The sequence below is a fragment of the Phaethon aethereus genome, assembly GCF_964289735.1.
Source record: "Phaethon aethereus genome assembly, chromosome: 1".
NCBI classification, from domain to species: domain Eukaryota; kingdom Metazoa; phylum Chordata; class Aves; order Phaethontiformes; family Phaethontidae; genus Phaethon; species Phaethon aethereus.
In genome coordinates, this window is record NC_138575.1 from 33567517 (window position 1) to 33594806 (window position 27290).

Consider the following 27290-nt stretch of genomic DNA (forward strand, 5'->3'; position numbering starts at 1 on the left):
CATTGTTTTCTGGAAGATGGATAAGGAAAACAAGTCAGAAAAAGTTACATGAGTATGCTGGTTTTGGCTGGGATGCAGTTAATTTTCTTCAAAGTAGCTAGTATGGGACCATGTTTTGGATTTCTGCTGGAAACGTTTTTGTTATTGCTGAGCAGTGCTTACACAGAGTCAAGGCCTTTTTCTGTTTCTCACAGCAGCCCACCAGCAAGCAGGCTGGGGGTGCACGAGAAGTTGGGAGGGGACATGGCTGGGACAGCTGACTTTGGCACCCCCAACTGACCAAAGGGCTATTCCATACCATATGATGTCATGCTCAGTATATAAAGCTGGGAGAAGAAGAGAGAAAGGGGGGACATTTGGAGTTATGGCATTTGTCTTCCCAGTAACCATTACACATGATGGAGCCCTGCTTTCCTGGAGATGGCTGAACAACGGGAAGTAGTGAACGAATTCCTTGGTTTGCTTTGCTTGTGTGTGCAGTTTTTGCTTTACCTATTAAACTGTCTTTATGTCAAACCATGAGTTTTCTCACTTTTACTCTTCTGATTCTCTCTCCCATCCCACAAGGGGCAGAGTGAGTGAGTGGCTGCGTGGTGCTTAGTTGCTGGCTGGGCTTAAACCACAACAATGAGGTGACTGTACCAAAACAGTGCAGTTGAACAGGGAATAGTGACTTAAAGGCAGAAAACTTCTAGAAACCTGCTGATGAGGAAAGATCTTACTAATTTTGAGAATGTAGGGAACTAAAGGGTCTTCTTCTAGGAGGGTGACACTGCTGACAGCTCAGCTGAAGTGCCTCTACACCAATGCACACAGCATGGGCAACAAACAGGAGGAGCTAGAACATTCTGTTTCAGTTCTGTGGAAAGAATTCAGTCAATGTCTTTGCTAATTCTGTGAATATGGTAGGTCGAATTCAACAAAAACAATATTATCACATAGAGCATCAGGGATTCCCTTAACCCGCTTAATCCCCAGCAGTTCCTGGGCGAGGGACATACCAGATCTCAAGTTTATTCTGAGTTTCAAATCCACCCAGTTGTCTCCAAACACTGGAAGTTCTTCTATGGGCTTTGAATGTCTCTTACCTTGGGAAGAGGGTAGCTTGCTGTTCATCGCAACTAATCTGTATTGAGCTCTAATTTCTTTTTTGCCTTATTTTCCACCAGTACAAAAATTTCTTCTCATCACACAGAAGATGGCAAAACAAACAAAGGATTAGAGGATGAGAGAGAGGAAGGAGAACAAAGTGGCAGTAATGATAGATTATTTTGGTAGTGCCTGGCTGCAGGTATATGTAGTGTATATATGTATAGTGAAGCAGTCCCTTTAGTGGATGGGACTTCCTGCTTACCAGGTAGTAATTTCTTCACGTATTTGTATAGGCTAGATACGGAATGGGTTATAAGATGGGTGTAAAAGGAAGGTGATTCAGAGGCTCTGTGGACGTGGGCACTTACTGACAATGGAAATGTTTAGGGGGGAATGGGAGAAGAGGGTGAGCGAGTCTGCTGTCTGTGAATATGGGTGAGGGACTGCTTTGGGAAAGAGTGAACTGAGAAGGGCTTTGGAGGTGAGGACTGAAGGAATACGTTTGTGGAGAGGCACTCCAGGATGGGGTGGTTCAAATGGAGATGAGAGTGGGTGACAGGCAGTGATGGGGCAGGAGCAGAGCTCAGCCACAGTGTAAATGGTTTGAACAGTGTTGAACAGGGAGTAGTTAATCCTGACAGAAAGTGGGGAAAGGATCAAAGGTGTGCATGGTTTACCAGAGACCACTGTCCGAGTGGTCAGCAAAGAAAAATGGGGCAGAGTGAGCTTTCTATGTGTGCAGTTATTCCAGCACAGGGTCATCAGATGAGTAAATCTTGTAAACAACTTCTGGGTGTAGCAAGAAGAAACTTTACCAACTTCCCTCTTAGGCTGTAATCTGTTTTCCAGTGTGTGAAGGGAAAATGTGAAGAGTTCAGAGCACTTTTTGGCCCCAAAAGACTGTTTAAGTTTGGGCACTGAAGGGTTCGTGGTCTGTTTCTTAACAGACCATCAGCTTTATTCTTTGTAACCTAGCTTTCAGTTGGAAGACCCACTAAAACTGCGAACATGCAAACTTTTACAAGGTCTCCTTTAACAGCCCTTAACCTCTTATCAGCAATTCTAGAAAGCCAGCAGCCCAGCTGATGACGTTTATAATCTACTTCTCTACGACTTGAGAGAAATGACAGTATTAACCTGGCCTTCCCTCCCCAAATTGGTGACAGCTCCTTGTTTGGTCTTATGCTTCCCGAGGCTGGCAGCCTGCAAACTGGTTTTCCATCACTGAAGTGAATGACAGCCTTTAACTGGGAGCCAGAGGCTACAGCCACCACTTCATCACTTTAGAGGAGGACCTATCTAACCAGTTGTCAGTCCTTCAAGAGGATGACCTCCACATCTTCACTGTCCTTTCTATGTCTGAAGAAATGAGCTACCTTGGAAATGCACACCCCAGCCTTTCAAGACAGGATAATCGTTATTCTAAGTTCACTATAACAAAATAATTTATGGCAAAATAATTTCAAGTATTGTCTTCGCTGTGGCAATGCACTGAATTATTGTTCTGCCCACACAGAGAAAAGAAGCAGCAAGTCAAATATTTAGCAATTTGGCATTTATTTCTGTCGCTTGGCAGCAGAATACTCTTCATGTTGAGAGGCAGCTGCCCCCAGAGTGCCCAAAAGAGGGGGAGGCTGTCAATTCCCAAGCTCTCTCCTCAGTCCCTCTCCTTCCACCATCTGTCTGTCAGAACACTTTGTGAATCCCCAAATATTGTTTCTCACAGATTTTTTAAATGCTGAATTTTGAAGACTGGCAGTTCAGTCACTACATGCACACACACAAATCCCAAAGAGAAAGCAACTATATGGGTGAGTGTGTGTGTGTGCCTGTGTGGATGTATCTAAAGGGATTTTAAAGAAGAAAAGTACATCCTTACAAATTCATTACTGCTGCCAAACTTATTGTTTCTTCTGTTGAATACCAGTAGGGAAAAAAACACTAAAAAGCATCTGTTGCAAAATGCAATGTCAAATGCTTTTGACCATGATGGTCCAGGTTCTCTGGTGTCTCGGTTGCTGCTGTTCTGTTGAAGTTGTTTCAGATGTGCTTGTTATATATGGCTAAAGATCAGACTTGTGGGCTTTTGGTCTGAGTGATGATCTAATATTTTATGCAAAGTGTTTTTAAATTTCCAAAGACGTTATATTAACCCTGATTTGTTTGAATGTGACTGAGATGTATTGTATTTGCTGTAAAAAAGGAGATGTCATGAGGTTAGTAGTGCAGATGTGCAGTGGGGAAAAGGCAGTTATCTGGAATGACTTCCAATGCAAAGCAAGAGACATCCAACTTCTCCCTCACACTGAATGAGATATTATTTGAGTAGGTACTTGAGCCTAGACTGAAAAACATGACATGTTGATTGGGCTTTTAACACTAAGTACCAGTGGCTCAACTGTAGGTATCTACAGCTTCTAAGTGACTACAGCCATGCAGAGTCATCAGACTATGCCCCACACAGTCATTTAGGGAAGAGGTAGTTCCAAGAGTACCAAGTACAGATCTCAAGTCTAAGCTCAGTTGCTGGGAGGAGAAAGGAAGGCTGTGGCAACTCAAGCATTATGCACAGTCAGGGCTGGTGCATCCCAGTCAGACTATATTAGTCACTGATGTTTGTCACCAGCTGGTTCCCAGAGACAGTTTTAGCAAACCTCTTGGACTCCCAGGATGGACCCTTTAGGGTCATCCTCATTTTCTTTTGCTCTTTTATGCCCTAAATGGTTAAATTATTCTGCTCATTGAGCCAGCGCACTGAAAGGGTTCAGTTTGTTTGCAGCCTGGAACATTCATACAACTTTGTAGTAACGTTTTGAGACAAATCGCCCACAAGAACTTCAAGGTCATTCCTGACTGAAGAAATTATGTTCAGAGCAGTCCTTGGGGCCCTTGTCCAGCCTCAGCGCAGGGAGACGGGAGGTTGTGCCAGCAGGACAATGAAAGTCAATGATTTTCAGCTTGTGCACAGCTCCTCGTTTGCCTTGATTTAAAGGTCCCAGTCTCAGTCCTTTATGGTGTATTTAGGCTTCCTTATAGGCCTCCAAGGGACCACAAGGGTCTTTATTCCTCAAAAGTATACCTTGTTGCTGTAATTGAAGCCGTTTTGTTACTGTAATTTCTCCCTAATATTACAGTTCTAGTCAAGTGTTCTTTCCCTCTGGAGGTATCAATTATTATGGGTTTTGAATAGACCTCCCTTCAGTACACATACTTTCACTCCTAATGCCAAAGTCAGGTCACTGCAATTCTCTTCCCTAATAAAACACGGTTCTGTGTTTCTTCTTTCAAATCCGATGTGTAGCGTATACTGGTGACTAATTCCACTTCTTACCACCCTATTTAAAACTCCTGCCATATTTAAGAAAAACTAAAGATTACTACAGGTTTAATGGTATTTTCTACATTTTCTTAGCTTTCATTAAGACATTGAATGTCCCAAGTCCAGAGGGAAGTTTATAGGATTTATGCAGGTACTGAACCCATGTAGATGTGTACGTTGGTGGGGGAGCCGGGGAGCGAGCCATAGCAGTGCACTGCGTGAAAGATGTTCAGCTGAAATGAAAATGGCATGGGGTTCATTGGCTAACCCGTGTGTATGAACTGCAGGTTTTTCCGTAAGCTGTAGTATTTCAACACCTGGTCCTCAAAACTTGATCGGACTCAGTTGTGAGTCCACACTGCTGCATGCCCTGTGCCTGCTTATGGATTAATCTGTGTGACATCTCTGGGGATGGGGAGGAACAAGCTCTGTATCACAGCCTGAGAACTGAAGCATGGATTTGTCTCTCTTCCTTTTTTGCACAGCAATGAGAAGCGGAAGCTGTTAAGCTCCAAATGTTACCTGCAGACTTCCTTAAAATACATATATCAACTAAAGTTTCCCATTTGCAAACAAGCTAATACTCTATGCTATTGGATTCATCATGCTTTATTGCAATTATTTGTTTCACAGTGTTCAAACCAAGTGCAGCTTTGTGTTTTTATGAACGGTTCCCCCATGAAACCCTAAAGATGCTTGACTCAGATGAGTGCATGTAGTAGTTATCACTGGACCATCTGCCCTAAAACTTGCACTTTTCATGAGATGCCACTGCTGAGACATCTGGCACTAAAAATATGTTTTCTGCATCATCTCACAATTGAGGAGGATGCCACGGCTGTTCAGCTCCACAGGAGATTCCTTGAAGCATCCTTCTGTTATCTAACAGCTTCTGCAATGAAGCTATGGCACTAAATTGGCCAGGGAATGAATTATGCTATTAATGGAAGGCTGTGGTTTTGCTTTATGGCTTGGATTGCTGTTAGAAGGGAGTGGCACTTGCATGATGGATTGATTGATGTGTAGCCAGTCTGTCTTATATCCTATAAATCAATAGTTGCTGTGATAGGACTAAAATGACTATGTAATATACTGTAAGTCTGCTTCTATTATCCAAAAGCAAAAAAACTGCAAAACTGATGCATAGCCCTATTTCTCAAAGTTTGGCAGGTCTTACCAAACTGTCCCTGTATAGCTTGAACCTGCAATGTACTGGGATTTCCTTCTTAATTCACAGAGTATTTTTCCCCTTAAAGATGCACACACAATATTGTGTCTCGAGACTGGGCGGTATGAGTATGTCAGCAGCTTGGTGCTCCCTTGTGCTACTCAATTTTTTCCACCCTTGGCAAAAGCCACCACATGAGCCTGTGTGTCTTCTTGCAGGAGGTGGAGCTGTGCCGCATTAGCAGCCAGGAGAAGCTGGGGCTGACTGTCTGTTACAGAACCGATGACGAGGAGGACACGGGGATCTACGTCAGCGAGGTAAGGATATGGTGATGGGGAGGAGCACGGGAGATGCTTGTGGTAGAGGGTTGAACGTGCCAGGGAATGTAAGAGCAAGTGCTCTGAGACCAGAGCACAGAAGTGTCGGCCATCAGCCAGCACGTGTCACTTTCAATTCATTTAGATTATCAGTTTAAATTATGTTGCCCAAGCAGTATAATTATTGCTAGTGATCTTATTTAATCTGAATGCTTTTAGCTACAACATCATAGTTAAGGAAGTACAAAGCATGGTCTGGATTTCAAAAAAAAAGCTCCCTAATGTTGGAAAGCAGGCAGCATTTTTAAGGAGAAAAGCGCCTTTTCCACACCCTGCTTGCATTCTTCCCCTGCCACAGCCCCAGTAGTCATAACAGTGGGTAATAATTATTTTATTATTTGGGTTTTTGTTACAGTTGTGGTATGCACAGACATACCACAGGTGGGTGGAGAGAGTAGCTTGGGAGAGGAATATGTCAGAAAGCCTAATTTTATTTTTTTTTTAACATACAAAAAAGAGAATACTGGATACTGAGGTGGGATGAACTCTCAGTTTTTCAATGGCTTCACCAGGAAAACATGGCATACTGCACACATCAGAGTGTTAGTGTTTCACAGGGTCAGTCTACAATACTTCCAGGCACACTAGTTCCCTTTGAGTCTCCAGCCATTTCAAAGAGGTTTGTTGTTCTGGATAAAGCAGAACCCTTGTGAGTCCAAGCTCACTGGTGAGGCCAAGCTCACTCGTGAGTCCAAGTGAACTGTGTTCCAAATTTGTTGCTTTTGTGACATGTTGAACCAAATTTGGACATTAGGAAAAGGTTCTTCACCAAGAGGGTGGTTCGATCACTGGAACAGGCTCCCCAGAGAAGTGGTCTGGATGACACTCTTAGTCATATGGTTTAGTTTCAGGTAGTCCTGCAAGGAGCAGGGAGTTGGAATTTATGATCCTTATGGGTCCCTTCCAACTTGAGATATTCTATAATTCTAAATTCTGAGTGAAGCTCATGGACAGAGAGGATCAGTAGAGAGAATTCTCCTATGTATCAGTGAACGGGGATGAAGACAAGATTGTTCATTCACAGGCCAGCAGCAATGTCAAAGAAGTTGAAAAGCACAGCCTTGGAACAAGATTGAGGAATTAATAAAAAACTACCCAAGAATAAGTCTTCCACCAGTTGTATAAGTGCTGCTATTAAAGTCTGTTTGACCTTGTGAGGACAAAGAAAGTGCAGGAATCTCTTAATACACTCCAGCATTAAATCTGAAATGTGCTGGTTTCCTACATGGTAGAAATTTCTCAGACCTTTTTAAGTGAAGGTAATTATATTGTCTTTCATACTTGATTAAGCACTTCAGAATAATTTTTTTCTATGACGGTGCACCAGAAGAAAATAATAGCTAACAGCTGTAGAGGATGTAACCTGCAAACCAAATGCTCAACTCAAATGTTTGGTTTGAAAAAATAGCTTATGGCATGATGAAGCAAAATAGATGATTTAAGATAATCATCAAGAGAAAGGTGATAGATCGAATTGCCCTGCAATGAACTGTAGGTCATTGCTCAGAGATGAGCAATAGTGACTTTGATAAACTGTTAATGGAGCTCTAAACATCTATTTAGGTTAAACTAACTTAAAATTAACTGACTCAGACCAGGAGCGATATACAGTACCTATGAGTGATCTATACAGTATAGATCCATTGGGTTTTTTTCCTGTTTCCTTGCAAGCTGCAAAATTCCAGAGGAAGTAACAGATCGGTAACTGAGACAACCATTAAACAGTAAATGTTTCCACGAAAGAGAAATAAACCTACTTCTTTCCCAAAGACAAGGCCCATTTGTGTAGAGGTATCAACTGCTACAGAACCACCTCAGTCCATGGTGGACTTCCAGAGCAGAGAGGCTCTGTCATTTATTCTTAGTGCTCTGACAGCTGAAGGTTAATGCCTGATGGTGCCATAGGAAAGTATTAATCTGAAAATCATATGCTCCCCCTTTCTGTCTTTAGGCTTTTATCTGAAACAAGCTTATACGATTATTTAAAGAACTATTGATTTCATATGCCTGTAAAAGAAACTTCAAATTGCTTCTGTACAGAGTAAAAATGCTACCTTTTCACATTGTGCAGCTGTTACCGTTTCCAGTAAAAATCTTTCCATGTTCAGTTACTGGATGTTGTCCTGTACAGGTTGATCCAAACAGCATTGCTGCCAGAGATGGCCGGATCCGTGAAGGAGATCGCATTTTGCAAGTACGTGACAATAGACTCTTCCTTAAACTCTTTCTTCAGACAAACGCGCAGTGCCACCTTCTCTGTGGACTGTTAATGAGGGAAGGTAGTTCTCTTTGTTACTGTGATCGATGAGAAAATCCATGTCTGTCTGTTTTTTAACACAATAGCCGGGAGCTAGAGTGCGTGTACTGAAAAATGAGAATGACAAACTTGTTCTGGCTCATGCCCTTATGTCCCATGTCTTTTTTTGCCGTATTTATTAGCAAATCTCATTTCCCCTATGTTCATCTCAGTGTTACATTCTAAACAGGGATCCTGCAGACATAAATATGAGTGTCAGAGACTTTCTGATCATTCAGCGATCGCATAAATTTGGGTAAAACTCACTCGTGCTGAGCATAGAAGGCAAGAGTTTTCACACAAAAGATGTGCTGTTAGTGAAGGATGATCTTGAACGTACTTGGGTGGGAGGGTTCATTAGGCTTTTGATAATCTTTTCTTTCCTCCACCAGTAAAACATTGCTTTTCTGAGTTTTTTTCTAATCCACCATCTGGACTTTTCTTTTTCCCCTTTGTTTTTATTGATCCACTCATTTAAGGGGCTGCCCTGAAGATAGTTTTTTTTGCACTAGTGACAAAACCACAAAGCAACTACCAAAAATCAGTAGACTGGAAAGTCTTTGCTGTATTGTAGCAATTCTTTTCCCAGTGGATTTCCCTTGTATTTTGACCTTTTTTCACTGAAGCCCCAGAAGTAGTTCCTGGTGTGACAAGTCACTTTTCTGTAGTCAGTTCCATAATTGCCCTTCATTAATTTAGGTACGTGAGCTTTCAGGTTGTTGCAAGATCAGCCTATTCCTTCCCTCCAATCCTTTCATTTCTGCAGGAAACTTCTTTGCTGAAACCCGTCACTGTATCTCTTACCCTGGTATCAGATTTGGGAGTCTAGCTAACACAACAGGGTCTACGATGTGGCTCACCAAGCTGGCCCATCTTTTGGAGAGGAAATAATTAGTTACATTTTCATGTCAGGAGTCAATCAGGGGCTGCTGGTTTATTCTCTGTGTGGTTGGGAATGTGAAAATGTTTGCAGGACGGTGTTCCCCTCCAGAAGACACGGGCACTATGGTGCGAGGGCAGTGAGCTCCTCAGTGGGACTTGGGGTGGCGGGGTGATGGGACCACATCATGGAGTGGAAAAGTCAGTGCGCTGTCTTCTGCATCTTTCTAGAAGATAACCTACTGAAGAAAGCAAACAGGATATAATGGTATTTTAAACTTGTTTATTCGACCAAGCAGAAACAACTTTCGTTCCTACTCTATGCATTTCGAAATAAGGAAATAGAGGGTAGGTCTGTTTTCTGCTCCTTTCCTTGCTTTCTAAAATTTCTGGATGAAGTGGAGAGCCAACAGTAGTTCAGGCAAATATTCTCCAGTTCCTAATGAAATTCATTTCATTTGTGAGTAAAGACTCCAGGGGCAAGAGAAAAGCATAGGTAATTCTGCCGTCCTTTTGTAGACTGGAGCATTACTTTAATGTCAGTGCTGATATATAGCTATGAGTTTGATCATTAAAGTTAACACCCAGAGAGTTATGTGGGGTTTACTTTCATATCTGAAAACACATTGACCCTCTATGTACTCTTATTGATGAGATAACTCAGAGAAATAGAAGGTGACAGTGCCATTACGGGGGGATTACACTGAGGCTGGGAGAGAGCAGGATCGTTGAGTGTGGGGGTATTTTCTGCGGGTGGTGGATGGCATTGGTTAAGGCTATGGGGACACACACTCCATTTTATCTATTTCTCATGAAATTACAGCACGTTTCCTCACGTTTTTGAAGCTGCATCTGTCCTCATTCTCACAAACCTAACCCTTCTCCCATTACCTTCACAGTCTTCCTAAGCATCTAAGAACAGCCTGAGTGTTTTACATCAAATGTTACAAAGTCAAGGGGAAGGTTTTATACAGACACTCCTTGTGAGACTTGCCTATATTTCTGCTGGTTTTAGCTGTGAATCTCCAAGCTGACAAGTGCTGTCCATGGGGGTGGGATGCCGTGGGGCAGGCTGAAGTCCTGCTCGTCCCCCATGATGGTGCCGCTGGTGTGGCGTGGGCAACTCTAGGCTGTGCGGGGCCAGCAGGGCCACCGCCTCCGGGGTCTCAGAGAGACAGTTGCTCAGCTGATAAGAGTCACTGGAGCAGCCACCATGGCTGGGGGTGTTTTGCCCAAGCTGGAGATCTGCTCCTGGGCTTCTGTGGCTGCATCTCTGCTTTTCAGGTTAGGGCAGCTCTGCATTGCCAAATGATTGTCCGATCTCCCACAGACCACAGCTGTCCCTTCATGTAAGCTTTGAAGGGTCTCAGACCTTTTACTCATTGCTGGTTAGATGATAAGGATACAGTGGGGTTTTCTTTGATCTGAATTAAAGCTGTCTTTTTGAGTGAAGGCTCTCAGGCAAACATGCATGCAGAAATGCAACTTCTTCTCTACTTTTCAACCAGGAAGTTCCTGCTACTTCGAAATCAAGCCCTTACAAGATTTTATTTCCCCCAAATATTCAGATCCTTCTGTCTTCCAGTTTTGTTTTCATGCATTTTCAGATAGACCAAGTATTTTTTTTTTGTTGCCACAATGAGAGTAATCCACTCATGCTGTGTATTGGACAAAACCAAATACGTATGGAAAATAAGATTTCTCTTTGATTCCCTCAATAAAGGGTTTTCGACAATGCAAACTGTGTTTGTTACCATGTAGTCATGGATGTGGCTGTTCTAATGAGATGGCAGAATAGGAGAAAGATAACGCGAAAAGCGCGTTCTCGTTGGAGAACCACTTTTATTTTGATTATCCCCTTGTAAGGGGGATACATATGTTTTGTGTGGTTCTGGATCCTAAGCTGTCCACACAAATATGAAATGATTAAATGGAGCAGCAATAAGCAGTGGCCTGTAAGTATTGCCTGGTGAGAGATAATACTGTAGCTCTCTAATTGGCTCTCTACCAGCATACAGTGTGACTGATTTCAGCTGTAGCATTACCAGTCTTGCTTCCACCAGCACTATTATCTCACAGTGACACTTCCATTACTCTGAACGGAGAAAGATGAACGTCACCTGTCAGGGGCTGGTTAATTGTGTTGCTAGATGTATGTTACCAGGGCGCAGGTTGGACATTTATGAACATAACTGCTTCCTCTGATGTCCACCATCCTTCAACGATCGATGCAGCTCTTACAGTAAGCGCATAATTGAGTGAAGGCACTTACCACTGAGGGGCCGAAGATGAGCCCGTTGCACAAGTTTCATTGTCCATACATTCAGCACAAATGAGCTGATATCTGCCCTTTATTGTGTGTTGCTTTGTGGAAATAGAAACTAATGTGCCACTTTCATTTGTTTTCTAGATAAATGGCCAAGATGTCCAGAATCGGGAAGAGGCAGTGGCATTGCTCTCCAGCGAAGAATGCAAGAAAATCATTTTGCTGGTCGCAAGACCGGAGATGCAGGTTAGACTAAATAGATGCACTGAGCCAGAACCTGGGTTATACCGTACATTCACTGTCACTGTAAGTAATGAACTGATGAGAAATAGGAATGCCAAAGTTCCTGACAAAAGGATGAAACAAATAATTGCAGAGCTTTGCCCCTGTTTAGCCAACAAAGAAAATAACACGATATTGCTAGGGCTTGCTTTCCCCAAACTAAACAATTCCTTTCCAGCAGACAGAATGAGCAGGGATACAAATAAAGCTGACAGCACTAATATGATATTAGTAAAATATGAAGTAGGACTTGAAAACTACATATTACTCATTAGATGATTCTTATTTGTTCTGGGGATAAATTTCCCATACTTACCCGAGTCATTTATATGAACTTACACAAAGCTGCAGCTCGTCATTGGTGATGTCTCTTTTTATCCTATGCGCTTATAAGCAGGCATTTAAACTGTTCATTTATGTTCCAGTTATGGGACTTCCACCACATTCAGCAAACCTGGATCTAACTGTTTTCAAAGCACCCTGGTCACAAAAACCTGCTTGTCTCTTGGGAGGTGCATTTTCAAAAGCTTTTAGAAACATTTATATGGTTTTAAAAATAACGTTATGGCAATGCCAAGAATCTTGCCGTGACAAGGATTTTTTATATCATTGCAGGGGGCAGATGTTAGGTTGATCATCAGACTAAAGGAGAAGTAGAGTAGTAGAAGAAGAGTACTGTTCATACTTCCCTTTATATTCTGTTTATAGGCCATTGCAAAGCAAAAGACATTATATTGTCACTGTTCGCTCCATCTGCCAACAATTCAAAGTTGGTTATGTTGCTATTTGTCTCTCATGCTATTGATCTGATATTTCTCAGTCTCACTAGCTGCATACTCTGTATAAATTAAATTGAGTAAGTGTAATTCTGTGCCACTCGGAATCTCTACTTGAGTAGGGTAGTTATAAAAGATTCACAATTTCAGCATTCATTTTCTTTATGTTTTTCAGGAATCTAAACAATTCCCATAAAACTGGTGACATAGTACCGCAAAAAAAGCTATGCATCAATTTATATTGCAAAATTGTAACCCTCACTGTAAGTTGCAGAATTTTTGCAAGAGTTGTTTCAATATTATTCTTACTATTTTTCACTGAGATTTTGTTTTCCAAGTAGAGAACAGAAGCCCACCAACTTATAAAATACATGCCCAGGGAAAGTTCATTCTCTGTATTTGTTTAGACTGGTCTACATGAAAAAGTTACAGCAATACAATCTAAGGAATTACTTAGCTGTACTAATATAGCCTCCCATTTGGATGCTGCTTTGAAATTACAAAAGTGTGTTTTGTGCTGGGTGTTTGGCTTTGGTGGTTTTTTTGTTTGTTTGTTTGTTTAATTTATGGTTTTTTAAGAACATATTCATACAAAAATGAAGAAAAAGACATAGTATGTCAGAAATCAGGCTGCCCACAAAGTGATTTCTGCTAGTTGTGTTGCTTTGGCTCCAGTAAAAGAGAGCAGGATTAAGCAGGCTTTTTTTTCTAGATAGAAAATGGTAATGGCAGTTTTGCAAACTTGAAGGGTGACTGCTGAGTACATTCATTGGGTAACAGGGAAGAAAACCTTCTCTGATCGTTTATTTGTGCAGTGACTACTGATGAATAATTAAGTTTTGAAACAGAGCACCGGAGGAGTGCACAACCTGTTTAATATGTAAACAAATGACACAGGCATGTGCATTCACATGTATGTGCACACAGTGTGTGTAATGCACGTGTATACTAAACTATACGTTATTTTTATTCTAAAAGCTGTAACATTACATAAGCATTCTCATTAGTTAGTTACTGGGTCTGCCACAATCAAAGCAGCAGATTTACCCAAGTGAGATTCATCTTTCACCCTCCAGATTTGTTAATCTCTAGTATTTCCTCAAATGAGGGAAATTCAACTGCATCCTTTATGGTAGAGGAAGGCTGTGTTCATGCTTTCCTTGGGGGAAAAAAACAAACAAGACAAGTAAACAGAACTAGTGGCCAGTACCAGATGTCCTCAAGAAGAAAGCCCCTTCTAATCCCAAAGTGTTAGAGTCTGGCTTTGCCAAGGGAAATGGTGAAAGGCTTATGTTCTTTATAAGAGGAAAGAGTTCCTTGGCATGGGCAAAAACACATCAGAGTTTGTGAAGGAAACAGTGGTTTCCTGCCAGTATTCAGCTAGAAGTACCCACACAGCGTCAGTCACTCCTTGTGTAGCTTTGAACTACTACTCGCTGGTTTGGTGGAACTGTTCTGATTGGCATCTGTGGCCAGAGCTCTCCTGGCTTTGAGGCAGTGGTACTTCTGCTGTAGGTGTTGGCCTGTGTTACATTGCTCTTGCTGTCTTGGGACATGAATAGTTGGTACTCTTGTGATTGTCTAATGCTGAGACTTTTACCTTTTAGCAGCTTTTTGTCACTTCTTCCTCTGGTTCCTTCACTAATGACAAAACAATAAGCGTTTCCTTCTGCTACGATCTCGTCGTTACAGTCAGGAGTGCTGCTGACCAGTATTTTCCTTTCCACCGCAGTGTGCCGTCTAGCAAGGGATGACAGACAGAAACGGCCATGTGCCCCGTGCACACATGTGCAGTGAACAAAATGGGAGGAATAGCTTTTTAGGCCAGAGGTGCCTGTTTTATCAGTTTAGAAAGATGTGAAGGGTGGAAAGTGGGTGCAGGAAGAGGATATACTCACTTGACAGGAAACATAGCATCCCCTCCTGTCCTTTTGCAACACTGCCTTCACCAAATGTCAAAGTATTATTTTACACTCGGGGGAAAAAAGCAAACAAGGATAAGCCTTGCTTGCAGGCACACCATGAGAACAAAAATAACCTCCCTTCAAATTACCACATCCTTCTGTCACCCTCTTCTGTTTGTTTGTTTACCTGGAAGATCAATGGGAAAACGGTGACAGAAACGCAACACACGGTTTCTATTGAGGTGGCGGCAGCAGGGCACAGCGCTGGGACGGAGGTTGTTAGAGGAAAGAGCCCGGTTGCCTCCTGGCCCTATTAGTAACGTTGCCGCTCTTCCAGCAGAGGGGCTCTTGGCGGTAATGAACATGACAGCTTCAGGATTATGTGCTGCGCCTTTCATACCTTTTGAAAGGAAATAATGTCTGTGCTGTGCAGTCTCCTTCATTATGAGAGAAAATCAGTCATACTGTTTCAAGAAAGGATAAAAGGCCTGAGAGTCCCATTTTTTTTATCCTTCTTTTTCTTCTTCTCTTTTTGAGACGTGAACTCCTACCGCCTGGCTTTCTGAAGAGAATCATTAGGATAAAAAGAACTAGTCAGGCATTGCCATTTGGGTTTACCCTGTTTTAGCATGTGTCCTTGCTGACATAATATAATGTACTAATGTATTCTTTGCAGCTGGAAGAAGGGTGGCTGGATGATGAAAGGAATGAATTCTTAGAGGAGTTAAACTTGGAAATGTTGGAAGAACAGCATAATGAAGCCATGCAGTACACAGCCAATGAGGTGGAGCAGGTAGGACTGCTACTAAACATATCATTTGAAATTTTGCTAGGTGTACTTTTTTATTAATAGAAAATGAAATGGTATGCTGTAAAATGGAGTCAAAGGCTTTGTTAGAATTCTGTCTCAAAAATGCTGTGAACTCCAGCATGCTGTAGGTAAGGAAAAGGAGAACTATAGATGCTTAGACCCAGTATCACAAGTTAGCAAACAATTTAGGAGGCTGTGATAAGTGCATATTTCTCATTTTCTCTGAACTCTCAGGATAATATTGCTTTCCTTCTTTAATACTGAAATGTTTGGGGTTTATGTTGTTACGTTTTATGTGAATTTTTTTTTAATTAATTGTATCGGTGTGGTACCTAGAGCTCCAAGTGGAGATAGAAGTCCCTCTTGTTGTATGTGTGTGAGGTATGAGCCAGCCCTTGCACCAGGGAGCTTGCAAAACAAGATGGAAGAGGTATTTAAAATAAACAACAGGTGTTTTGCTAATACAAGTGTATTTTTCTTTTACCAACAGCACACAGCTCAGCATTTGTTTTGTTAATGGAGACAAATAAGCACACTGTTAGCATAGTCTCAGCTTGCTGCTATCCCAACTTTTACCAGCCCATATGTGCTGTAAGCGGTGTGACTATGGCAAAGATGCCTGTGCACCCCCAGCCCTACAGTTTCATCAAGGGATGGGTCTTCTGAGTTGTATTTCATTGTGGAAGGCATAAGTGACCTTATCCACACCTGAACCAGATGATCTGTCAGCATGCACACCTCTGTAGAGCCAAGGAAATAAAATCCAATTTCATCTCTTGGATTATGTGTACATGCAGCTGCAGAGAAACTGGTTTTCCACCCACAGAAATTTGTGACTTACAGTTTTTTCCCCATTCTGAATTTCTCGAAAGCACAGCCTGAGGCATTTTTCTTTGAAGTGAAGAGAGGGAGAAAGACTGTCAGAGTCTTCCTTCTTCTAGAAACCAGGGAGCTTATTTGGCTAACAGGAGACCTGGCTTCAAATACCTCACCACCTGGTCCACACTGAGGGCCTGAACGTGCATCTAGTCTCTTTCCTCCTCACCTCCCCTCCAGCCTTGACGCTATTGACTGGGTGATAGCTCCTATTAAAGCTATTCACTGTACATAAATTAAATACTCATTGGGACAGACACAGTGCCAGAATAATTAAGTCAGTTATGTGGAATATGATAGACCAGATCACAAATCCTTGATCTTACAAGCATTTAATTATTTACACAAAGTGGAATAACTCCAGAGTCAGACGTGAAGTGAGCTGTGCAACAGGATTTATAGTGGCCTTTTAGTTATGACCCTCTTTTCCAGGCAGTGATCCAAGCCTCAGTTTCCCAGGTTAAATCTGCTAACTACTGCACTGCTAGCTACTTTGAACTGATATTTGGCATCTTGTTTATTTTTTTAACGACAGATTTTATCTCAGATAGCAAAAGATGCTCTGTGAAGAACAAGTGTTCTTTCTGACAGGAAAATTTCCTTTGCACAGTGACATTTTCACACAAACCCCCACATCTGGAGGAGATTCTTGAGCAGGTCTATCTACAAACTGCTACTAGCCCCTGGCGTGACATGTTGGGGCCCCTAAAATCACTTCATAATTGTGACCTTCCACTCCCAAGTTCTTGTCAAGCTTTGGCTTTTTCACTGAACTGGGTTGCAGATAGTGCTAATTGTTGAACAGCGGTGTTCTGTGAAGTGGTTTCACAGAAGCCATAGAGATTGCTCATTCTCCATTGGGATCTATACTAAAGATAGGGTGTTTTCCCTATTGAGATTTTACATTACTGTAGAAGAGAGCTACACTTGAAAAAATTATGGTCATTTGTGCTCTGTCAGTGTCTGATGTTGGGTTGCTTGAAGTAATTGTAGGACAGCCAGACATCTCTTTGCCCTTCTGAGGAGTGATTGAATCAACCAAATGCAGCTTGGTGTGTAATGGGCCGTCAGTAATTTGTGACAGCTGCTGTCTCTCTAGACTCTACGTACTGACGCGGCAAGTTGGAAAAGTGGTTCTTTACTCCTTGTTAGGCTGGGAAACCTAGCATTTTCCTGAGGTGAATCATGTAATCCAGTAGAGCAGTGAAACCACTCTCATTGCAGCTGCCAGTGGCCAAGCTGAGTATCTTCAAGCTCCCTGGTTGACCATGGAGATTTCAATTCTAATGCCAGCCTTGATTTTTGTGAACCAAAACAGAGTTCTCTGGCTTCGTAATCATCTGTCGTCATGAATCTTGCGAGCTGCAGGAATGACTACACACTGTAGCAGAATACGGTTCCAAATACGAGTTTGTTTTACAGAATGCCATTTTAATATTTAGTTTGAGCTGTCGCAGAAAAATCTGGTCCGGTTTGTAATAGAAGAACTAAGTAGATAGTCGTTGTTTTTTCTGTATGTTTTTGAGCCACTCTACAGAATTTAATCAAGAATTGTATCTTCTCCGTATAGAATAGTCCAATAAACCTCGAGGAAAGATGTGATTCTCCATTTTTTACAACTCATTGTATTACTTCCCCGTTACAACATCGTGGTTCATTGTGCAGCAGAGATAACTTTCAGAAGAATACCGTACATTTGCCATGCAGAAATTCTTACCAGTATCGTGGAATATATCAAAACCTATTAAGAAGAGAAAGAATAGGATAAAAAAATTCATTCAAGTTCATTCAAAGCTGAAATGCAGTGAAAATATCTGGGGGAAATTCTTTTTTGATAGAGGCCCATTTTAAAAGAACAGCGTTGTTTGCAGAAGAGCAAACACCCTTTTAGTGCACCACCGAAATCAATCCCAATCTTCCCTCATGGCTGGAGTAGCCCGTGGGTAACCTGCCACTGGAGATTCCTTTCACTGTGGTCAGTCTCCCTGTCGCTGTCAGAGACTGACCAGAGCCCAGCAGCTACAGTTCTTAAAACCTTCAACTGAATCTCATTGCCTTCAAACTTTAGTAGCAGCCTGGGTTTTGAGTCCCAATATATATCGTAAGTTGTAAAATGGGAATAGAACAGTGCATGAATTCCTGCAAGATTAGCCATTTTATAGACATGAATGCTTGCTGGAGCTGAAATGCGGAATCATTTGAGGTTCATTTATTGCTTGATTGTATGCACCACCAGCTTTGCCTTCTCATTATCTGAGTTCTCACTGCAAAGATGAGGCCTAAGGAGCCCTTTGGTATTTCAAACAGATGTAATTGTAGAAGAGATTGACAATGTAAGTTTGAAAACAAACACTTTGTTTGGAATAGATAATAGATAACACTGACAAAAGCAACGCACTGACAATTGGAGACTCTCTCTTGCTTTTCAGAAGGGACTTAACCTGGAATTAGGCTTACTACCTTTCAAAATAAAATTAAAATTAAAATAATCTTACGGTGTAAAAGACTGCTCAGTCTGCATGTGTTTAGAAGCTCTGGCAAGCATGACAAGTCCAGGACAGAAATGCCAGGAGCTACCTTCCTTGAGTCAGAGTGGATATTTTAAAACATGCAGTACAATAAATATCTGTATTACTTTCCATTTTCTTAATTGAACTAGCTGCAAGTATCCACATACTGGGGAAAGATTTAGCGTGATATGGATGTCTGCTTTAGGTTGAGAAGAATCTGATTGTACAGGCACTTGTTTCTTCCTGACAGGGAGGGGAACCCAAAGTGACTACCTGACATTCAGGTGCCTGAGCCATAGAGATTTACATTTGGTGAAATCAATCCCACCCGTCTGATTTCTGTTAGACTGGAAAGATGTGGTCTGCTTTATTTGCGTCTTTTGTGTGTGTATGTTAATTATGCATAGTGTAACTTGAGTATATGGCAATGTATTATATTCACTTAGTCTAAATCAAGTGGAATTTGAAGGAGCAAAGCTTAAATTGTTGATAAAAGTGGTGTGCAAGACAAGAGACGCTAATTCTTAAGGTCTTGATTGCATGGGCCTGAACTGCAAAGTTTGTTTCCAACACCTATACAAATATATTTTTTTAATTATATATATTAAGGATATTTTCAGAAGTGCTTAAATATATGCTTTGTTGGTGTGGCACCATGCTGGAGACATCAGAGGAAGCATCATGGGGCTGAGCTCCTGTAAGCTGTGTAACTGTGCTAACACAGTACGGATAAGCCACCCTCTTTAGGGAGTAAGATGGATTTAGTCATATGAATGCAAGTTGTGCTATGTCACTCACCCTCAGGGTCAGAGAGCCAGTCCTGGCCCTCCTTGTTTGCTAACGTGAATGGAGCTGTGCTTTTGGGGCAAGCACTCGAATTCCTGTCTGTTCTGCAGCACGGCCCTCCCAGTCTCTGCTGGAGCTGTTCTCCCTCGTGTCAGTAGTTAACTGTTTTCCAGAGCAGTGGGAAACATGGGTTACACAGTGCATGATTGCAGTGTAGGTGACCCAGGCTGGAGTCACTTCTCTGCTGAAAGGTTTGGGGGCAGAGGAGGTCAATGCAAGGTAGAGCAGCTCCAAAGCGGGTGAGAGAAGGCACCAGAATAGCTTATGTAGCAGCACTCACCTGGCAGAGGTAAACTAGAAAAATATGAAATTAAACTTAAATCTCCAGCATTCCTGGTGAATGCCCTGGCCGCTTGGCTGGTTGGAGTGTTCTTCTTTCTGGTTACTCTTGGTTTTCAGGAAGAATTCTCTAGACACTGGGTTTTTTCTCTGTGTGTAAAATGTGGTATTTTGGAACTCTTACTAAACAGGTGATGTGGGAAGATATTGCATTCCCACCACTTCTCCAGCTACTCCTGAAAATGGAAAGTGCTGCAGCCACTTTGGAAAAATATAACAAGAGCCTTAATAAAAGGCTTCCAATATACTTTGTAGTCCTTCACAGTAATGCATAAGCTGGGGAGAGAAAGATGAATGATAATTACAGAACAACTCTGCAATAGTTAGTTATTTAGAGTGTTATTGGTACTACTCGTCATATCGCTTTTTCCTGTGACAAGAAGATACCCTTGTTTTTAAAGCGGATAAGCAGAAAGATCTGAGAGGTTCTCAGATCGGGAAAATACGTACCACTGAATTTTTTAAAACTTGGAGAATTTTCATGAAAGTCTGCCTTTGTCCCTTGCAGTTCCAAAATCTAGTTTCTAGAAAATTCTAACCCTACAGCATCAAGAAACATGGAACCTTTGCATTCCAAACCCTGGAATAATGCTGAATACATTCTGTCCCGTGATGTTTAAATTCAAGGGGAAAGTTTCTCCCCATTTAGGGAGAGTGAGAGATAGTAATTGGCACATTGCCAGTGTGGCTGCCAAAGCTACATGAGAATTACACATTTATTGTGCAGTTTGTTATCAGCTGCACATGGTATGTGCAAAGGATGAGTGTAAAATCTATGCTACGATGTTAAAGAGAAGCTTTTCTTTGCAGGTCTTGCTTGACAACAAATTGCTAAAACACTTTTTCAGAAATTTTTAACTGGCCTGTCAGAGACACTGAATTCTCCAGGTGTTGTGTTTCTTTCAACATTTATTCTATTCCACTCTTACATTGTATTTGGGGGGTGGAAGTTATTTTTGGTTTTCTGAGACTAGGCCATTATTTTTTCCTAACGACTGAAGAAAAGAAACCAGTTGAAGGGTGTGTGATCATGAGGTGCACATGAAGAGAGGAAAGGATGAGATAGGAGGCACATTTTCATCCTGTTTTACTGTCTGTCAAAGTAAAGAAAAAGGGAATTATGACAGTGGCCTCTTTGAGTTTGTTACATTCTTTCACTGGGTGCACTGTACCTTTTTTCTCCCTTCATTATTACTACCATTATAACTAATTATGCAATTATACCTCCTAAAAGAGAAACAGCATTTGATTGGTACTATGTACACTTAAATATTTAGCAAACAGGCCATATAAATTGCACTTGTTGTTATTGCTCTGTAAGAGGAATAGGGGGGAATTCTTTGCTTATCTAGTTTGAAAAATAAAAAGCATCTGTCTCTTCAGAGAGGTATTATCTCACATTCTTCGAGAATATAAATAGGTTAGGTACAATGAGTGGAGCGTGAATTAAAAAACAACCTAAAAGCTTGACATTATGCCCATGGCGAGCACTCAGCGTTGTTCGGCGCTTAATGGTAAAAGGCTGCTTTTATTTCTAAGGAACATAAACTCTAACTAGGGAACAAAAATGGTCTCGAGGGATGCAATGCAGAGAGGTCTACTTGAGCAAAACCGTGGAATTCAAAATGAACAGTCTTTCAGAAAAAGACTACTGGAAGCAAGAAGTGTGAGACAGAGCCATGGAGGTTGTAGTGTAACAGGCTAGCCCTCTGCAGGCTTCAACCCTGCCTGTCCCCATGGAGCAAACAAGTTCACTGGTTAAAAAAAAAAAACAAACACTAACGAAAGTAGTCTTTTTGCACCCTCTTAGATTCCACTAGCCATTGTTTCATTGGTGCTTGCTCTATTTTTTTGAAGTGATACAGTACTGAAGCTTTTTCTGAAGTTTGAGAAGATTCTGGCTCCTCCAGACTCTGGACATAATCCAGAATCAAAAACAGTGCACCATCTGGTGATCATTATCTTTAAGCACTGCAAAGAGATGGCTTAGCTAGAGAGGGAAATATTTCTTTGCAGACTTTAGAAGATATGTCACTAGTGCTGTAATTCATCTACTTCACTCAGTATGGCCACCACAGTGTGATTCTCAGATACATTTAAAAGCCATGAGCAGTAGGACTGCTGCTTAGTGATCTGTTTTAATTCGGCTTAAATCAGATCCCAGCTGTTTAAGCAAAATAAAGCTGAAAAATATTCTCATGTAATATGGTCCGCATTTGATAATCATTTTGGTTTGCTCATTTTTTTAGCCAAAGAAACATGAAGAGGAGGATGGCACTACAGACACTGCAACCTCATCATCCAACAATCATGAGAAGGACAGTGGGGTGGGACCTACAGATGAAAGTCTGCGTAATGACGAGAGCTCGGAGCAAGAAAATGCACCTGAGGAGCAGAGCAGCGCTACCCTGCAGAGCAAACGGGAGCTGGGCCACAGCCAAGATACGTTAGGAAGCGTTGAGCTCCAGTGCAATGAAAGCTTTGTGTCTGGGGAATACATTGAGTCTGATTTCATAGGAAACCCAGAAGAGGAATGTGAAAGGTTTCGGCAGCTGTTGGAACTGAAGTGCAAAATTCGAAACCACGGGGAGTATGACCTGTATTACTCAAGCAGCACTATAGAGTGCAACAGAAGAGAACAAGATGGAGTGGAGCATGAGCTGCAGCTACTCAATGAGGAACTGAGGAACATTGAACTCGAATGTCAGAATATTATGCAAGCTCACCGGCTCCAGAAGGTGAGGGATCAATATGGAGACATTTGGGCTTTACATGACGAAGGGTTCAGGAATTATAACACCAGCATAGATGTACAAAGAGGCAAACTGGATGACATCATGGAGCACCCTGAGAAGTCTGACAAGGACAGCTCCAGTGCCTACAACACGGCCGAAAGTTGCAGGAGCACTCCACTGACAGTGGAGCGATCCCCCGATAATTCTCTCCAGAGGATGATCAGCATCACAAACAGGAAAAACCTGAGGAGCACAATCGTGACTAATCAGTCATCCTCAGGACAAAGCAACAGGGAGACAACCTCAGCCAAAACCAAACCCACTGAGCAAAACAGTGCTGCTGAGGATGCAGTGCTGGCATCAGAAAGCAGCAAATTCACAGACCAGGAAAAGCAGGGCAGCGAGCACATTCCCTACCTGTCTCCATATCACAGCTCTTCTTACAGGTACGGGAATATACCTGCTCATGCAAAGCATTATCAAAGCTATATGCAACTGATCCAGCAGAAGTCTGCTGTGGAGTACGCCCAAAGCCAGCTCAGCCTGGTGAGCATGTGCAAAGACTCGCAGAAGTGTGTGGAGCCCAAGATGGAATGGAAAGTGAAAATAAGGAGTGATGGGACGAGGTACATCACAAAGAGACCAGTTCGAGACAGAATCCTGAAGGAACGTGCCTTAAAAATTAAAGAGGAGCGGAGTGGGATGACGACAGATGATGATACGATGAGTGAGATGAAGATGGGTCGCTACTGGAGCAAAGAAGAGCGGAAGCAGCATTTGGTGCGAGCTAAGGAGCAGAGAAGGCGGCGGGAGTTCATGATGAGGAGCAGGCTGGAGTGTCTTAAAGAAAGTCCGCAGAGTGGCAGCGAGGGCAAAAAGGAAATTAACATTATTGAACTGAGTCACAAAAAGATGATGAAAAAGAGAAACAAGAAAATCTTGGACAACTGGATGACAATCCAAGAACTGATGACACACGGTGCTAAATCTCCAGATGGCACAAGAGTGCACAATGCCTTTTTATCAGTTACTACTGTATGAACGCAACTTCTTTCAGAGAGTATACTACCAGTTTAGGTAGAGTACGATTGCCTCGTTCAATGTGGCATTTTTATATATTTTGTGACTGTTTATAGTTTGACCTTTTTTGTAAGCAAAATTACCTGGTAATTTTTCATTTGTTTTTCATATAATGGTACCTTCTTTATCTGGCAGTCTTTCTTTATCCTGCAGTATATTCATATTATTTGTTTCTAGAAAAAAAAAGAAAAAGAAAAACAAAACAAAAAAAGTGGGGAAGCCAATTAATTTCTTAACCTAATACATATCCTGTAAGTTAAGATCTGGATTTATTTCTCTAGTTTTCTTTTTTTCTACTTTAGTAACAATACAATACCAAAACAAAATGCTTTATACTGTATCCTTGGCTTAACGAGTTTTAAAGTTTTACATCTTAGATTGCATCTGTTTATAAATCATATGCCACATCCCATCATATAGATAAGAATGACATTTTTCCAACAACACATTGTACAGTACATTTAAACTGTAAATTACAATTGTATTTGTCCAAGTAAAGTGTAGGTGGGCAATTCTCCTGTGTTATGTAGTGGCATTGGTCATGTAGCTGGGCGGTATGTGATAATTGTGAAGATGAAAGAGAAATAAATTATTGCTTATCTTTAAGAAAAAAAAAGTCAAGAGTTCTTTGATTTAAATTGATCATTTGCCTTTAAAGGATTGCCTTTAAAGGATCAGTCATTTCACTATGCATGATATTTACAGCATATAGAGATTTCAGGAACTCAGGACACAACTCCATAGACTAGTTCTTATGAATTAGCCTTTAATTTTGCAGAACACAGAAGGGTCTTTCTGGCTTTTTGTTCCCTGCTATTATTAGTTGATTGAATGATTCAGTGATACATTACTGTGTTGTATGCTGTCAGTTAACTACTGTGGGTCCTTTCCCTGGCTGAGCTAGACATTTGTTCTACACATACAGAACATAAACAGAGCACATACCTAACTATGAGCCAAATCTCATGCAAGAAAAACTAGCAGTGGCTGTCTGAGTTAAGGAAATATAGAGAATGAAAGGCATCTAAATGAGTTAAGGGTTTAACTTTATTGTTGAGGAGCATCCAAGTCTTTTGGAAGAGCCCCAGTGGGAGCTGGCTGGGGCTCGGGAGCAAGGCCAGCTTGCTGCCTGGCTGCCTGATGGAGTAGGGTGTCATCTCTCCTTGTCTCTCCCTGCAGCACTGGCATCTCTGAGCTGCTGCTGCTGGCACCCCAGTGAGTTACAGCAAGCTGAAATGACTGGTCCCGAGCAGTCAGTGGGGTTGAAGACTTTGCCCGATAGCCCCATTTTCATTGTCCCTGTGCATGGACTAGATGACCTTTAAAGGTCCCTTCCAACCCAAATTATTCAATGATTCTGTACTCACAGCAGTTCTTAACTGACTGAAGGGCTTTTGATAGCAGGATTAGGTGCTGACGTCACTTGGCATCAGGCTTTAAAAGATACGCTTAAAGATGCAGAAAGGCACATTACAGTATTTCCAAGTAATCCAGTTCTGGAAATTAATCATTTGTTTTCTAACCACTTCTGGCACCAGTAGGCATTGGCAGTGCTCTCTGCATCTCCAGGCATGTAAGTACCGTAAGAGCACTGCTCCCCAAGTGCTTAGGAAAATTATGCCACTGACAGTTCACAATTTGATAACCAGAAAATTCTCCCCACCAGACTCAGGGAAACATCATGCTAAATCCTCACTAAACATACAGCTGTTCACGCGCAACGAAGAATACTTCCACTGTTTCCTGTTAAATTAGAAAGAGTGTGGAATCCAAGTCCAGAGAGGGTCACAGGGTGATACAGTCCTGCTTCAAGGGGCTATTACCAGATTGTCCCTCCAGCTGAGCCAGGGAATTGACTTTTACTAACCTAAATTACCTGGAAAGGTACACATTCTTCTTCTGGAGACATCAAAGCACAGAGATTTGGCTGTTTCCCTCACATTCCAGTGATCACACTCCTAAAAACAGGTCTCATTCCTAATCAGAGTTCAGCTGCCATCAGCTCCAGATAATGGCTACTGTTATGCCTTTCCCTTAGACACATACTTACTATTTTCTTCCCATTATTAAATCATGACTCAGACCTCCTCTCAAACTAACTATTATGACACACAAATTCAGAGAACAACCTGGATCTTCAGAAAATGTGGTATCATTATTTCATCACTGAGAAAGAAAATTAGGAAAACCCATGTCTGATTAAAGACCGAACTGGATGAGGGTGGAGGGTGTATTAAGTAGTAGAGAATAATTGGAGAAACAAATAAACAATATTTTTAGAGATGATACATTAATAGGCTGTAAACGGAAATGCATCCAAATCTGAGGAACTCTGTCAAAATATAGTGAGAGACAGAGAGAAGTCTGAGGGGTCATACAGCAATGCTGCTGGTGGCACGTCATGACATGGCTTCTAGCTCAGCACATCCCTGATGGACCTCAGCCACCTTCTCCCTCCTTCTTCATCTGCTGCAATCAGCACATCCTTGCCCAATTCTTAATCTGGGGGTTTTCCACCATGGTTTTCTCTCCTTTCTTCTTCTACAGTTATTAAGTGACATTACCTTTCTCCCCTAAGCAGCCTTTGGGAGAAGAAGTGGTGTGTTTTGCCCTGATGAAATGCCTCGATCATTTCTGCTGGCATGGAAAACAAACACACGAGCCCAGCGTGGGGCTGCGAGGCGGCTGAGGGTGGTGATGCAGAGGGGCTGAAGAGCAGGTGAGTGTTTCACTGGTCACTGCTCTCAGGTGGTTTCTCTGCAGGACAGGACTTGGCATTGGACTCCCTCATCCCAGCAGTTCTTCGTCGGTGAAATCCAAGGCTGACATCTCACATGCTGCTTATTCCTGTATATACTTTTTTCCAAATGTCATAATTTTTAACGAGGAAAATAACATTCTGGCACCAAGGCAAATTAAAAGAGAAGAGGCACAATACATTTCACGTTGTCATAAATCTTTAAAGAAAAAAGACTTGTCCATTGTGAGAACTGGTTTTTTTCATATGAAGAACATAAAAATAAAAATGCTTTCCAACTAGAACAAGACCAGATTTTGCTTAAGAGGGTTGCTTGCACCTCTGAGATGAAGAGCAGAAGGCAGGGAAGAGGAGCTGCATCGGTGTGTTATCATGGCCACATCACAGCTGGGGAAGAAGTTAATGTCCCACTCACCTGACCCCCAACGCAGTACCCAGCTGAGACCAGTGGGAGGTAGTTTGTCCTACAAAGCTAGCAAGATGGCCTTGTAAAAAGACTTGTCTTGAGTCACTTAACAACTGATAGTCAGCTGATTTAGGAGCATTGCTCACCGTAAGTGAAGTTAAAATCTGTGGGATCCCTAGATCTTGCTCTCCAATGTAAGTGTCTTTAAAGGGAAAATTATATTTGTGGTACGATCGTGACAATAAACTAAACCTACTGCATCAGATTATTACGTTTTTCAAAAGAAAGAAACTGATAACACTATCTGAATTGAAAGAGAGCAGTCAGAGATGAAATCTAGCCTGTGCTTGATTCATTGCCCTGTAAGAGGGCTGCGAGAATCTCAGAAGCAGTGATACAGCAACCTTAACTTTATGCTTTCTGAACTTGTGGGGATTGAATTATTCATTAATATTATGATGCCTGACTTTTTCCCTTTTTTATTTAACTAATGTTCACTTCCAACCCCCATTTCTTGGTACAAATTACAGAACAGCACCCTTGGTGCATGACATGGCTTTGGTGCTAAAA

At 41.8% G+C, this 27290-nt stretch overlaps 1 protein-coding gene across 2 annotated transcripts in view; it reads left to right on the forward strand.

The window, feature by feature from the left end:
• The window catches only part of PDZRN4 (PDZ domain containing ring finger 4), a gene marked incomplete at both ends in the record, with an annotated part of 258323 nt that extends 234806 nt beyond the window's left edge, over positions 1–23517 (forward strand). For both annotated transcript variants that reach the window (XM_082011411.1, XM_082011412.1), the window contains 5 exons: positions 5798–5896; positions 8088–8150; positions 11542–11643; positions 15036–15152; positions 21991–23517. In XM_082011411.1, coding sequence (XP_081867537.1) covers positions 5798–5896; positions 8088–8150; positions 11542–11643; positions 15036–15152; positions 21991–23517 — 1908 coding nt within the window. The remainder of the gene's footprint in view (positions 1–5797; positions 5897–8087; positions 8151–11541; positions 11644–15035; positions 15153–21990) is intronic.
• Positions 23518–27290: the final 3773 nt, after the last annotated feature.